At 35.8% G+C, this 13,674-nt stretch overlaps 2 protein-coding genes across 3 annotated transcripts; both read left to right on the forward strand.

Moving 5' to 3' along the window:
- The first annotated feature begins 2,989 nt into the window (after window positions 1–2,989).
- On the forward strand, window positions 2,990–6,047 carry LOC130967113 (protein POOR HOMOLOGOUS SYNAPSIS 1). The gene is made up of 8 exons (XM_057891935.1): window positions 2,990–3,265; window positions 3,538–3,654; window positions 3,971–4,036; window positions 4,155–4,258; window positions 4,885–5,084; window positions 5,171–5,217; window positions 5,375–5,402; window positions 5,765–6,047. The coding sequence occupies exons 1-8, from the start codon at window positions 2,990–2,992 to the stop codon at window positions 5,824–5,826; spliced, it is 900 nt and encodes a 299-aa protein (XP_057747918.1). The 3' UTR covers window positions 5,827–6,047.
- A 2,480-nt stretch (window positions 6,048–8,527) lies between these two features.
- LOC130970327 (lysM domain receptor-like kinase 3) lies at window positions 8,528–11,534 on the forward strand. Of its 2 annotated transcripts, none has more exons than XM_057896380.1 (9): window positions 8,528–9,319; window positions 9,485–9,691; window positions 9,768–9,907; window positions 9,995–10,084; window positions 10,177–10,282; window positions 10,492–10,643; window positions 10,736–10,833; window positions 10,925–11,066; window positions 11,115–11,534. In XM_057896380.1, exons 1-9 carry the CDS (start codon window positions 8,647–8,649, stop codon window positions 11,394–11,396), a joined length of 1,890 nt encoding a protein of 629 aa, XP_057752363.1. In that variant the 5' UTR covers window positions 8,528–8,646; the 3' UTR covers window positions 11,397–11,534. The 2 variants fall into 2 exon arrangements, with proteins under 2 accessions (XP_057752363.1, XP_057752364.1); XM_057896381.1 differs by having other exon boundaries at window positions 11,133–11,534.
- The last annotated feature ends 2,140 nt before the right edge of the window (window positions 11,535–13,674 follow it).

A 13,674-nucleotide genomic window follows, 5' to 3' on the forward strand; every position in this document is an offset into this window, starting at 1 on the left:
GAGGGGTGAAGTGAAAAATAATAAGTGTTAAGTGAGAGATTGAAGACTGAGTATCTGACATATGCATAAATTTAGAAATAGGTTTCAGTATCCGATATATGTTTAAAACGTGTAATTTTGGTCTAAACATCCAAGATATGCTCAAACGTGTAATGTGACTCTCAACACTCGAAATATGTGTATTATGGTGTTGGTATCTCTACACTGTAAATATCTTGGAGAAAAACTCTCTATATATCCTCCCATCTTCAACCATTTTCTCACAATTCACAGTTCAATATTTTCTTTCTCCTCTTTTTGTTTTATTCTCATGAAAAATAATAAGTTATTTTTTGTTGTGATTTATCCTAATGAAAAAAAAAAACTCTATATATATCCTCCTGCCGTGCATACTCAATCTCCTCGTCTGACAGCTGATCGCATACCCTTTGAGCCGGTCTCCAAACATCATCTCGAGCATGCCTCCTAACCCATCGTCTCCGATCTGGGGCATCAGGTGGAAGCTGTAAGTTATCTCTCTGGTCCAAGGCCACAGGGAGGATATCAGCAGGCGGTGTTGCTGCTCTCGGATAAGCAAGAATGTCCTCCCCATATTAAAATCTAACTCTATATACCTGCTACCACCATGTGAGATACTTCTATGTCGGACGAGGATCAAGGTGGCCATCGATGGTCACCAAGTAGTGTAGCGGGTAACGTCCCGTAAACAAGTCGTACCACTGGCGGTGCACATCGGGCTATCAGGCATCATCTCCCCTTGTCGTCTTGAAAAGATACTTGTCGACGTTCACTGGATCTGCTGACCTGTGCTGTTGTCCCCTGAACTGCCTCTTCATCCTGTCAACATGATGAAACTCTACAACGTGAAAGTAGACGAGGGGGACAACAACCATCAATTTATAAATCTCTCTGTCACTAGTAAGCCAGTTAGGCTTAATCTGAGCTAACTGGAGATCCTCATATGTTGTCCGTCGAAACTAGTCATGTCGCATTAAAGTACAATAATTAAGAACGACATACCAATGTATGAAATAATGTATAAAACAAAACATGTCTTACTTGATCAAAGGTGAGGCTATCGATGCAACGATGTAAAGTCTGGATCCTGCCATCGTGGCGATTCTGACTTTATTGTCCTAGTTTTTCCAACTTACACACATAAAAAATTATTGACAGAAATTAATTAATCACAATAATTAAGTCGTATCCACTGTGTATTAGTTGTTAAATTAAAAAATAATTACAATAAGTACATACTTAACTGCAAGTGGGAACTTAATGACGTTATATCCGCCGGACAAAATGACGGGAACATATAGTAAATTCAAGAGACAACAAGCGACATGCAACCCGTAATGTCGGTCATATCACGCCCAGCTGCGGTGCAGAGTAGTACATATATGCCAGCAGTGCAGATCCCCAAGACAATTGGCTGCAACAATGAAAATCTACCAGCAATGACAGCCATCTCAAAGGAACAAGTGTAGTAGACTTGTCTGTGAAAAGAAACCCTCGATAAGCATCATCAAGTAGCACCTGACGTACTTACATAGTGTATCTGGATATGCCCCAACTGAAATGTATGAAACCTTGTTCCTCAGCCAGGTCATTCTGAGATTGAAAACCTACTTCCCTCCCTCTGGCTATGGTGGCAGCTTGGCGCCAAGTAAATCTTCAATCCACTCTCATGTGGAGTGTCCATGGTATTGTTGGAAGTCTCTGGTACAACTCCCAATTGGCTCGCCCTCAGTGTGCAAATCAAGGTGGTAGACAACATCTTGAAGCGTAATGATAACCTCACCCCATAAAAGGTGGAAGCTATGGGTCATAGGCCTCCACCGCTCGACAAATACGGAGATTGAGAAATTGTCAAATATGAAATTCTTCTACTCTACTGCATGCCCAAATCCCGCCTCCCTGGTATAAGGCAATAGGTTGTCCGGCGAGGGGAGATCCAAGGTCACGCGGCATGGCAATAGTAATCGAGGTCTCTGAAATAGTTGCAACATTTACTCTCGCATATTAATCTTATTTGAACTATTAATTATGTTTAATAATTATTAAATATTGTAAACCGAGTAGCTAAATATCATTAATAAAATATTATACTCTATACAAATATAATTTTCATTGCTAATATTTACAGTACTAATTAATGAAAGGACAATTAAGCAAGATTTAAAAAATAAATCATTTATGTTGTACTATTCTAATCTGACTGTAATTTTCTAGATGACTTTAATTCAACAATAAATTTAGTAGAAAATATGATCGAATAAATGTTTTAATATATAATTTATGTTTAACTATTTGATTTATTTAACTTAAGTTACAATTAGTTACAATTAATTATAAAAATATTAAAACATATTATATCTAACTAAGTTAATATAGATTAACTTCTAATTTATCCTATTAAAAATACCTAACGCATTAACTAAGTTACTAAAGTCTAAACATCTAAACTAATTATTAAAACTATCCAAATGAACGAAAATCTCTGCTACTGTGGCCTTATATATACCTCCGAGCATATCTCGGATGCTAAGACTAGAATTATGCGTTTTACACTTATCTCGAATATTGAGACCATGTTCCAAATTTATGCGTATCCCAAATGCTTTGTCACCATTCTTCCGGTTAATACGTATCTCCGTCGCCAAGATGTACTTATTTTTTACTTCACCTCTCAATATTCCAGATGTGATATATTATACATTTAGCTAATTATTTCATATTCTATGTATTTTTACGTTTTATTATGTATTTATTAAATTTAAATTAAAAAATCCTAAATTTTGTTGGTAATAATTAGCCTAGGACGGTCCAATGCTATTTAGAGTATTTTCCCCCAGAATAAGAAGAGCAGCTGCACCTCAACTTAAAAAAAAAAAAAAAAAGGAAGAAGAAGAAACCGAATGACTAAATTTGAAATCCACGGTATAAAAGAGAGCACTGAAGCGCGAGTTTGGTACTCGAAAGCGGGAAAATGGCGGGATCTCTGGCGGTGATACCAAGCAACGACGTTGATAACTCAGCAACCACCATCAGAGACCAGTGGGAGATCTGCTTCGCGCGCTTTGTTCCCTATCCAACCTCATCCCCATCCTCCTCCGCCGGCCTTCTCCCTCTGCCTCCTCGCCTCCGAAACCGTTCTCCCCGCGGCAACTGGATTTCCTCCCCTTCCGTCGCATTCCTCCGCCTCCTCCCCGACCTCTCCCACCGCGACGTCATCCTCACCGTCTCATTCAATGCCAGCCTCCTCGTCAGTCCTTTCTTTCACTTTTACTGCATTCTGCACCTTTCCATTACTCGTTAGCTTGCTTAATTTGTTACTTCCGGCGATTTATCTTTTCTCGCTTCAGTTTTTTCCTTTTAATTCGGAGTTCTTTTCAGATCGTATTTCTTTTATTCACATCTTTTTTATCTGACAAGAATTGCTTGTGATTACGCTTCAATCGAAAGCCATTTTAGTGGATGAGCATGGAGTTTTCGAATTTTTAGATTCTGATCAGTGTTGTGCGGTTTTTGTGGCAGGAAGAGCACTACGTTTCGAAACTGCATTTCTCGTGGCCTCAGGTGTCATGCGTCTCTGGATTTCCAGCTAGGGGAATCAGAACTGTGCTTGTGAGCTTCAGAGATTCCGTAGGCGAGGTAAGATTTTTGCTCTCGATGCTGTGTATTTTGGTATTGTGATACTATAACTTTATATTGTGGTAGACTGATAGGTTTACTTTTTTCTCGCTGGTCACTTTCCGATCTCCATAGTATTATTGTTCTGTTGTAATCTGTAACATCATACACAGTTGATTCTGGGGGTTTGCAGGGCGTGACAGTATTGTTAGTTTATTAATCTCACAGCACACATAGCTATTATTTTCGGCCATGTTTGTTTTTCTCAATTTTCGGTCACCAGATAGTTATACGAGTTGTTACGAGCTTTACACTTACTTTTTATTTTATTTGTCAGATTCAAAAGTTTGCTTTGCGGTTTCCATCACTATATGAAGCACAGTCATTTGTAAATATTTTGAAGGTGACTTCTACCGTTGCTTATCGTAATATAATAATCTCCATTCACCCACATGGAACCAGGGGCTGGACTCTAGAAACCATAGTACTGATTGTCAACTCTTGATTATGTTCCCTTCCAGGGGCTCCTGAAAGATGAGAAGGATCCAGAACCTTTAAATACTGACTTTGGATCTGAAATTTCATCACAGTCAGAGTTCGTGTCCTCAAACAAGCACTGCCACAGGTATAAAGGAGTTTTGTGTAATTGGGCTATATTGGGAGGAATGTGAGGACGTGACAATTATCATTGTGTTTAATAGTTAGTACATAGCCTTTCACTCCACTGTTCATATTTTCATGGACATCCTTTGTTCTTTCGTCTTTTCCCTTCAATTGTGGCCATAGGAGTAATATATTTTTCTCATGAGCTATTTGAAGTATGAGTTGACTAAAGGTTTAATTACTTTGTTAGTTCCTATAGTTTTACCAAATTTTTAATTAGGTCTTTATATTTTTTTCCTTTCAATTGAGTCCCTGCTTTTAATTTTGTAATTACATCATTTTCATGTTAAAAATGTTAAAATTAACATAATATTTTTACCAAAATACATGCAGTCAAAGATTTAATTAAGTTTTTAATTATAAATACCTTCAATTTGCGAAGAAATATTCAATTAACTCTAATATTTTTTACACTAGAAAGGACTTAATTACAAAATTAAAGCAGTGTAGGGACCCAATTGAAAGGAAAAAGATATAAGAATCTAATTAAAAATTTGATAAAACTATAGGGACCAACAGCATAATTAAACCTTGACTAAATTGTGATGGAGGGTGGAGACTATATATTGAGCCTTCCTGTGACTGTAGACCCAGCGAGGAGGCCAGCTTTATGACTCCCGTTGACACTTACAAACCACAAATGCCACGAAGTATTAAAACCGAAGAAAAGCAGCCTTCAGGCACCCAAGAAATGGAAGCACCACCTGGTTTCAGCATTGCAGGAATCCTCCCAGCTTTACCACCCAGTTTTACCACACTTCTGATGGATTGCTCTGAGATCAACCATAGTGGGTGAACTTTTTTGTTTTAACATAATACATGTTCTAGTTTCATACCATAAACTTTTTCATTTGAACAAAATCATGTCTTGCAGCTCAACCAATTGCTTCCCAGGAAATTGAACTGAAGTCCCAAATTGTGGTACATATCTTGAATTTTAGCTAAGAAAGTTGGATTATGCTTTTGATCACCTTATTCATGGTGCTTCTATTAATAATATACTATATAAGGACAATAATTGGGAAATACATTTTCTCTGCTGACCGTGTTTCATGTTATTTATTTTCCTTTGATGTAGAGGTACATGGAAGATTCTTCCTTCCAAGGTAACAATCTGTCCTCACTTATATCTGTTAGGATTACTTAATGGTTATTTCTGTTTCATTCGTTCATTATGATGTGTCATTTCTGTTTATTTAATTTGTCTTGTCATTTTTATCTTCACTCCTATTTTAAAACATGAGTGGAAAACCCTGAACGCTTCTTACTATTCTTTGGGCTGAATTTGGATATTTCTGCACCGTTTCTGTGCACCTCAACATCAGGGGGAATTCGTGTAATGCTGTTTATGCTAACATATTAGTGGTCTGAACTTGAACTGACTTGTGTGGAACGCATTCTTTTGTTAATATTGCAAGATCTGCTAACATTTTCCCACAATACTTATGTTACATGTTCATGTTACTAGATATGTTGGTTAAAGTGGAGAAAGTTATCGACGAATTGGGGGGTGATCTGTCGTTGCCGTAGTTTTCCGAGGGGCATTGAGAACAACACACTGAGCAGCTTAGCATATCCTGCTGGCTGCCGAAGCATGGTGACGTCTATCACAATTTGCCCAAATGTACTGTGGCTTTGTATGTCCTTTCTCATTTTAACAACAAAGCACAGACTAACTTACTGAGTCAAGGTTAAATTTCTCGTTAGCTTCCTCTTCTGTTCAGTAAATAGCAATGCCAGGAACCAGGCAATGTAAGATCAGCTTATAGATATACAAATCATATCATGTGATTTCTGTTTAGGAAGTCATAGCTATAGAGGTGATGTCAGAAAATTCGAAGCAAAACTAGAAATCAATAACGGATTGACCATTTTCTTTTTCTTTTATTTTTTAACCCAATCAGATTTGCTTATAACTTTCTGGCCTTTTGCACTTTACTCAAAGTGATTCTTCTCTATTAGCATTAAAAAAGGGGTGAAGTTCTAGTTTGTTCTTTGAAATTGTAAATAGTTTTTATTTTAGTCCTTAAAATTATCAATTTAGTCTATGAAGTTGTAATTTGCAAATCATTTATGTCTCTTAAAATGATCAGGAGTAGAATATAATTTGTAAAGATTATGACATGAAATGTATTAGGAAATAAATTAATATCCTTTGAAATTTATAGATTAAATTAATCATTTATTTACTTAAAAAGAAGTAGATACACTCAAGTCAACTTAAAGCTAAGGACTAAAAAAGTAAAAACGTCATTTCCGGCCTTCAATAATAATTAGACTTTGTCTGACGCGCAAATTCACTCAGCAAAACAAACTATAACAGCTAACAGAAAAAACGAACCCTTTCTTGTCATGTAGGACGAATTGACAGTGAGGGGCAGGATCCTCCCACGAATATTTTAAATTGTTTGTCTCTTGTCTACGTTCTCCTTTGTTAAAACAAAAAATCCAAGTGAACGCTCAAATTGATTTTAACCAATTTGAGATTGAATCCTTTAGTTTTTTATAAATTTTTTATTATTCTATAATTATTTGAGAATCATCTTTAGATGGATTGATCTTTCATCACTTTACAAAGCACTAACTTATTTTATAATAATATTTTAAAATTTAATTATATATAATAAAATTTAGATTTAGCTATTATGTATTTTAAAGACATATATTAAAATTATCATTAATAAAAAATTTTAAATTTTTTTATCTTAATAAATGCAAAAAGAAAAAGAACATTAGAAGCTAAACTTTGTATCATTTTTTTTTAAAAAAATTGATAAGTTTAATTTATGTATTTAGAACACATATTAACTAAATTCTAAAATCTATTAAAACATTATTTATCTAACGTGTATACTAATAAAAAATTTATTAAAAGCAACCGAAAGAGCCATTTGAGTGGTTACACAAAAATGAAAATTTTATTTATCTACCTTGTCACTAACTTCGTTTCCATCATTATCATAGTTTTATCTATATCTGTTTTTTTTTTAATTTATATATCTTGTACCCTAAAAACACATATTAAGTTTATAAATTAAAAAATATTAAAAATATAAAAAATTAAGTTTCTAATATATTTATTTTACATTCTTTAAATAAAAACATTTAAAATTCTTAAAATAAGAATATCCGAAATTGAACTAAATTTTTTTTTAATGAATTTCATACTAAATTTATTTAATAACTTACTGTAATATGAACTGAAACGAACTGCTATAGGATTATTGGTTCTCTGGCATTACTCTTTGTAATATTCTTAATAAGTAGTTAAATACCCGATTAAAATAAAAGCTGCAAAAGGTCAACGGAGTGTTCGAAATTAAGATTGTCTGACTTGTTGCTTCCTGGCATGGATACAAGGTTTTGCAACACTCGTCAGCTGTCTCTTGAAAGAAGCATGCATCACTCGAAGCCGGCGAGGTAAACAAAGTCAGGGGAACCTAACAACTTGCTCCCAGCTTATATGCACTTGAAGCATTGCATAAGACATGACATCATCAACCAAATTAGGTTAGTCCACTAGTTAACTCACTATTCTGCATAAATAAGTATCGGGATCGAATCTCGCCTTATGTATGCAGCAACTCAATAAGCCACTGTCACACTCTTAAATAAAACTCTAATCCACGACGAATTATTCCTGGACCTGTTGGGTTGGAAAACGGTAGAAACACAAAAAAATATGACATAATTCATTATTTAAAAGAACAAAAAAAAATTCACACCAATGTATTCTATTGTAGAAACCTCAACTTAATGACGCGTTTAACAACAAAGTTATCCAAAGATTGGGGAGGTTGGTGTTAACTGTTTAAGAGTCACATAATTGGATATACTCAGACTCAAAACTTTACAAAATGAGAACCTTTCTTCATATTAATTGTATAGTAACATCATCAATCTAGGATGAAATTGTTCCTTAAATTGAACTTAGTTAAGCAGTTTTTCATGTAAACACAAAATCAAGATTCAGGTGGCACTAATTAATGGAAAAAGAATCAAGCAACTTGCATGGAAAAGATAAAAGTAAAAATAAAACTGCCGTTGTGGCCATGGTATCATGACATTTGTTGGCACTATCTATGCCGGCTTAGAATTGTAAACATCGAGCAGTACTTTGCAAATTCCAGGGTGACATACTCCTAATCCTAACTCTACACACTTCTGGAATAACAAAATGGTTCACTCTACTCTATTCTAATCGTTATTGTTATCGCTGACTAATGCTGAGTTTGAAATAAATTTCAAAACTACAAGACAAAGGGTCACGGATTACACCATTCTAGGAACCTAAGGATGTTTGTGTCCATAATGATTTCACTCAATGATCACAAACAAAGTTAAACAACCATGGCTTCTTCTCTCAATAACCTTCTTTGTCTTCTCTTCTCTCTTATGGCAACTTCATCTTCTATCAGAGTCTCTGCATTTCGTGTTTCAATGAAAACAACATACATGGACCCGCTAAGTTGCTCTGTAGAGGCTGCCAATACATGCACTGCCTCACTCTACCACATAACTCATGATGATTACAGCCTTGAAGAAATTGCATTTTATTACTCTGTTAACTCTTCACAAATCAAGCCAATTAAGTATGGAACAAGGCAAGATTACCTCATAACAGTTCCTTGTTCTTGCAAGAACACACAAAACCTCAGCGGGTATTTCTATCATACAACCTACAAAAATGTGAAGCATGGTGACATCTTTGTGGACATATCAGCTTCTGTTTACAGTGGACAAGCCATGCTGATCACCCAAAGTTTAATTCCAGGCGAAGATCTAGAAATAGACATTCCATGTGGGTGTTCCGAGGATGAGGGTCAAAGGGTTGTCACATATACAGTGCAGCAGAATGATACACCAGAAACAATTTCCCTTTTGCTTAATGCTACCCTGCCTGCCTTCCTGAGAATGAACAAGATTCTAGCTCAGAAACCTGGTTTCATAGATATTGGTTGGGTGCTCTTTGTTCCTTTGGAATTGAATGGGGTTCATGGGGTTCCTCCACAACCCACACAAAGTAAGTTGTCTCAGATCAAACTCAACTCCTAGCTAGGTCCATGTTTTCTAAATGATCTATTTCCACTTCATCTGATAGTGCTTCTCATAGCTAAAAAATTCGGATGCATTGATGTTAACAGTGATCACTTTGTCTTTCTTTGTATTTCCCCCTCCTTGTTGGCAGAAACGAAACGGAACTGGCCAATGATAGTTGGTATCGTTGTGGGAGTGCTGTTACTTTCAGTTATCATTATCACCATTCTCATAATTCTTTGGAGAAGGAGAGTCCATCAAATCTCCAGAAATGATTCCACAGTTGTCTCTAAAAGATCATTTGTCAACAGAAATATTACCCTGCATAACTCCATCCTTTACAAAGAATATATGGGAGGTAATTTAGCAAGTGTATTTGGAAACAAAAGGTTTATTGTTCAAACATGAATAAGGAGACTAAAACATTGGTGCAGATGTAATGCAAATTGAATCAGAAAGGCCAGTGATATATGGTCTTGAGGAGATAGAAGAGGCTACAAATAACTTTGATGAAGCTCGAAAAATCGGAGTTGGCGGATATGGGAGTGTTTATTTTGGAATCTTAGAGCAGAAGGTATGCAAATCCACCTTGAGTTCTTCAATGGACCAGAATAATACATTAATCAATGTGCTAACTTGGAGAATTATAATTTCCTTGCAGGAGGTTGCTGTGAAAAAGATGAGGTCTAATAAGACTAAGGAATTCTATGCGGAACTCAAGGCCTTGTGTAAGATCCATCATATCAACATTGTAAGCAAATAGCTCTCAAGTGTTCTTTGACATGCAAAATCATTCAATTTTAGTTACATATATATATATAAATAAGTAAATAACTGTGGCAGGTGGAGCTATTAGGATATGCCAGAGGAGAAGATCACCTCTATTTGGTGTATGAGTATGTTTCAAATGGATCTCTCAGTGAACATATTCATGATCCATTAGAGCAAGGTATATTTTGGCTCCAAGATATCTGTGTTGGGATATAATTAAAACATAAGAGACTTGTTTGAAAATGCCATATAACAGAAGACTTGGCAGCATTACATAATGATCATATTGTACTTATTATAAAAATACTATACTACCTTAAGTAGTACAACATGAAATTAAGCATTGTGTGAAGAAATCTAAAGCATGGTAAATTGGTAATGGAGCAGGGCACCAACCTCTTTCTTGGAATGCAAGGGTTCAGATTGCACTCGATGCAGCAAGAGGTATTGAATACATACATGATCATACAAAAGCTCGATATGTGCATCGCGACATAAAGACTAGCAATATTCTTGTTGATGAGAAGCTCAGAGCTAAGGTTACAACTCATCACAAGAAATAATATTCTGTGTGCTTCATAGTTGTCACTGTTTATGTTACATGTGATATTTGATATGATATGATATTCAGGTAGCAGATTTTGGACTTGCAATGCTGGTGGACAGAAGCAATGATGAAAATTTCATAGCAACAAGGCTTGTTGGAACACCAGGATACCTTCCACCCGAGTAAGCTTGATGCCATGCCTAATTGCTTTTCAACCATAACTAGGATCTTGTTGCATACAATTTCAAGTTTTAACCAACCTTGTTGTTTAAGATCTGTGAAGGAGCTTCAGGTGACCCCAAAAACCGATGTGTTTGCATTTGGAGTGGTTCTAGCAGAACTGATAACAGGGAAACGTGCACTGTTTCGGGACAACAACGAAGAAGGCACCAAAATGAAATCACTTATTTCACTTGTAAGTGTATGTTGACATGATCATTTAGCAGTATTTCAAATGCATGAGACTTTTTTTCTTCATCAGGTACATCAAATATTCCAAGATGCAGAGGCAGAGAATGGTCTAGAAGATGTGATAGATAAGAACCTTGAAGCAAACTATCCCATTGAATACGTGTTGAAGGTAGCAGAGATAGCAGGTCGGTGCTTGCAAGAAGATCCAGTGGAAAGGCCTGAAATGAGGGACTTGGTTGGAGCACTGTCACAGATAGTGATGAACTCCATAGAATGGGAAGCATCCCTTGGTGGAAACAGCCAAGTCTTCAGTGGTGTCTTTACTGGAAGATGAACTACACAACACAACTCACTCTTTCTCTTGTAATTAACTAATTATTGATCTTATTATGGTTTACATGTATAAGCAAATGATTTTATATGACAAGAAAGAAGAAACAGATGAACATTTTGGTAGCTAAACAAAAAACAAATACAGATATCAGTAATTCAGTATGTGTATCACACTCTTGTCACTTTTTTGTTTTTGATATTGGAGTGGCAATAGTATTTTTTTGAAATGTGGACTATTAGGGTGTTATTATGAAACCGTTTAATTAAAAAGTAGAAATTGGATCGTCCGATTTGTGAGAGGAATAGAAATCGAATCGTTTGATTTCTGTTAAAAAAATAAAAAATTTTGAGGTACCGAAATTAGACCTCCAATTTATGTATTTTCCACCATTTTAAAAAATACCACAAATTACAATGTTAGGGTATATCAATATTTTTATTTCCATAGAAAAAAAGAAAACTGACTCTTGTAAATTACTATCTACAAATTTAAAAGAAGATAATCAATAAACTATCAAGAGACAAGAGAGTTAGAGAAGCTTGGAATGCAAGTATGCAACTAAAACATGAAAGAAATTTTCCTCAATTTTTTATTTTCAAATCATATTATAAAAAATATAAAAAAAATTGACAATCTATTTAGACTAATTAGTAATTAAAAATAAATAAATAAGGTTAAATTACACAGTTGGTCTCTATACTTTTAGTGAAATTATAAATTAGTTCCTACACTTTAAAACTTTGTAATTGGATCCCTAAAGAAAATTAAAATTTGCAATTTAGTCTCTGCCATTCAAAAAATGTTTGATTTAACAGAATATTCTCAGAATATTCTCTATTTGGAACATGTGAGCTGCACATGTTTGACAACATGGACCAATTTATAATTTTAGTGAAAGTATGGGGACCAACCATGTAATTTAACCATTTGAAGTGACCAAAAACTCCTTAGGCTATCTGAACCTACCCGTCCCTCCCCAACTCTCTCACTCTCACTTTCTCACTTTCTAAAACGACACCCCAACCCCATCGCTCTCTATCTCTCACCTCGGTTCACCATCGCTATGCTGGATCCACCGCATTTGTGCTCACGAGTCAGGTCTCGCCTCCTTCCTCCATCTCGCCTCTCTCATACGACAACTTTTTCTTCTCTTCCAATCCTGATGACTTGCATCATCTACCCCTTTATTTTACCTAAAATGACCATAAAAAGAACACAAATGTGCCACACCAGTTCAAGTGCCACTTGAACACCAAGGCGTGCCACGCCAGTTCAAGTGCCCAGGAAAGAGGAGCAAGAAGATAAGGCCTGGGCGTGCCACTTGGGTTCGAAGGCGTAGCACGCCAGGCTAACCATTGTGTAAAGAAGACCCTGGGCATGCCACTTGGGTTCGAAGGCGTGGCACGCCAGGGATGTCAACACAAGGGGCGTGCCACTTAAGAAGTTGGGCGTTCCCCTTATTCTTATCTTCCACATTCTTTATAGCATTATTTACATTCTGCTATTCGCTATCCCCATTTACAATTCAGTCATTTACGTTTCTGTTCTTTACATTCTTACTATTTACTTTTCTACACTTTATAGCTTTCTTTTATTTTTGAGCCATTTACAATTCTGCAATTTAATTTACAGCACTCAATATTCTCCACTTTGGTTAGCTTAACTAATTAACTCATTAACTAAAACTGCTCAATCAATCAAATCTCTGTGGATACGATCCCACTCCACTGTGAGTTATTACTTGACGATATTTGGTGCGCTTGCCAAAGAACGGATTCATTACATATGTGGATAGTGATTCTGGTACATCAAATCCCAATACTAAACACCGATAAATGGAAGAGAACAATTCCAATCCCAAACATGCTCAAAGCGAACAATTCAATGTCTAAGAAAAAAATAGCAACAAATCAACATAAAAATAGCAACTCAATTTATTAGTTAATCCGGCGCGATGACGGAGGCGAGAGGCACGACGATGGTGAGCCAAAGTGAGAGATAGAGAGCGTTGGGGTTGGGGTGCCATTTTGGAAAGTGAGAAAGTGAGAGTGAGAGAGTTGGGGAGGGGGTGGATTCAGATAGCTTAAAAAATTTTTTGTCATTTTCAAATGGTTAAATTACAAAGTTGGTCCCCGTACTTTTACTAAAGTTGTAAATTAGTCCCTATTATGACATGTGCAGCTCACATGTTCAAAATAGAGAATATTCTGATAATATTTTATTAAATCAAACATTTTTTGAACGGCGGAGACTAAATTGTAAATTTTAATTCTCTTTA

This window comes from Arachis stenosperma, chromosome 3, assembly GCF_014773155.1.
Source record: "Arachis stenosperma cultivar V10309 chromosome 3, arast.V10309.gnm1.PFL2, whole genome shotgun sequence".
Classification (NCBI taxonomy): Eukaryota; Viridiplantae; Streptophyta; class Magnoliopsida; order Fabales; family Fabaceae; genus Arachis; species Arachis stenosperma.

Bases quoted from the DNA above. Each gene is read 5' to 3' on its own strand.
- LOC130967113 (XM_057891935.1), top strand. From the start codon at position 2,990: ATGGCGGGATCTCTGGCGGTGATACCAAGCAACGACGTTGATAACTCA. The intron at 4,259-4,884 runs GTATAAAGGAGT...CTGTGACTGTAG, and splicing joins TCAAACAAGCACTGCCACAG to ACCCAGCGAGGAGGCCAGCT. The intron at 5,085-5,170 runs GTGGGTGAACTT...CATGTCTTGCAG, and splicing joins TTGCTCTGAGATCAACCATA to CTCAACCAATTGCTTCCCAG.
- LOC130970327 (XM_057896380.1), top strand. From the start codon at position 8,647: ATGGCTTCTTCTCTCAATAACCTTCTTTGTCTTCTCTTCTCTCTTATG. The intron at 9,692-9,767 runs GTAATTTAGCAA...ACATTGGTGCAG, and splicing joins TTACAAAGAATATATGGGAG to ATGTAATGCAAATTGAATCA. The intron at 10,834-10,924 runs GTAAGCTTGATG...TTGTTGTTTAAG, and splicing joins CCAGGATACCTTCCACCCGA to ATCTGTGAAGGAGCTTCAGG.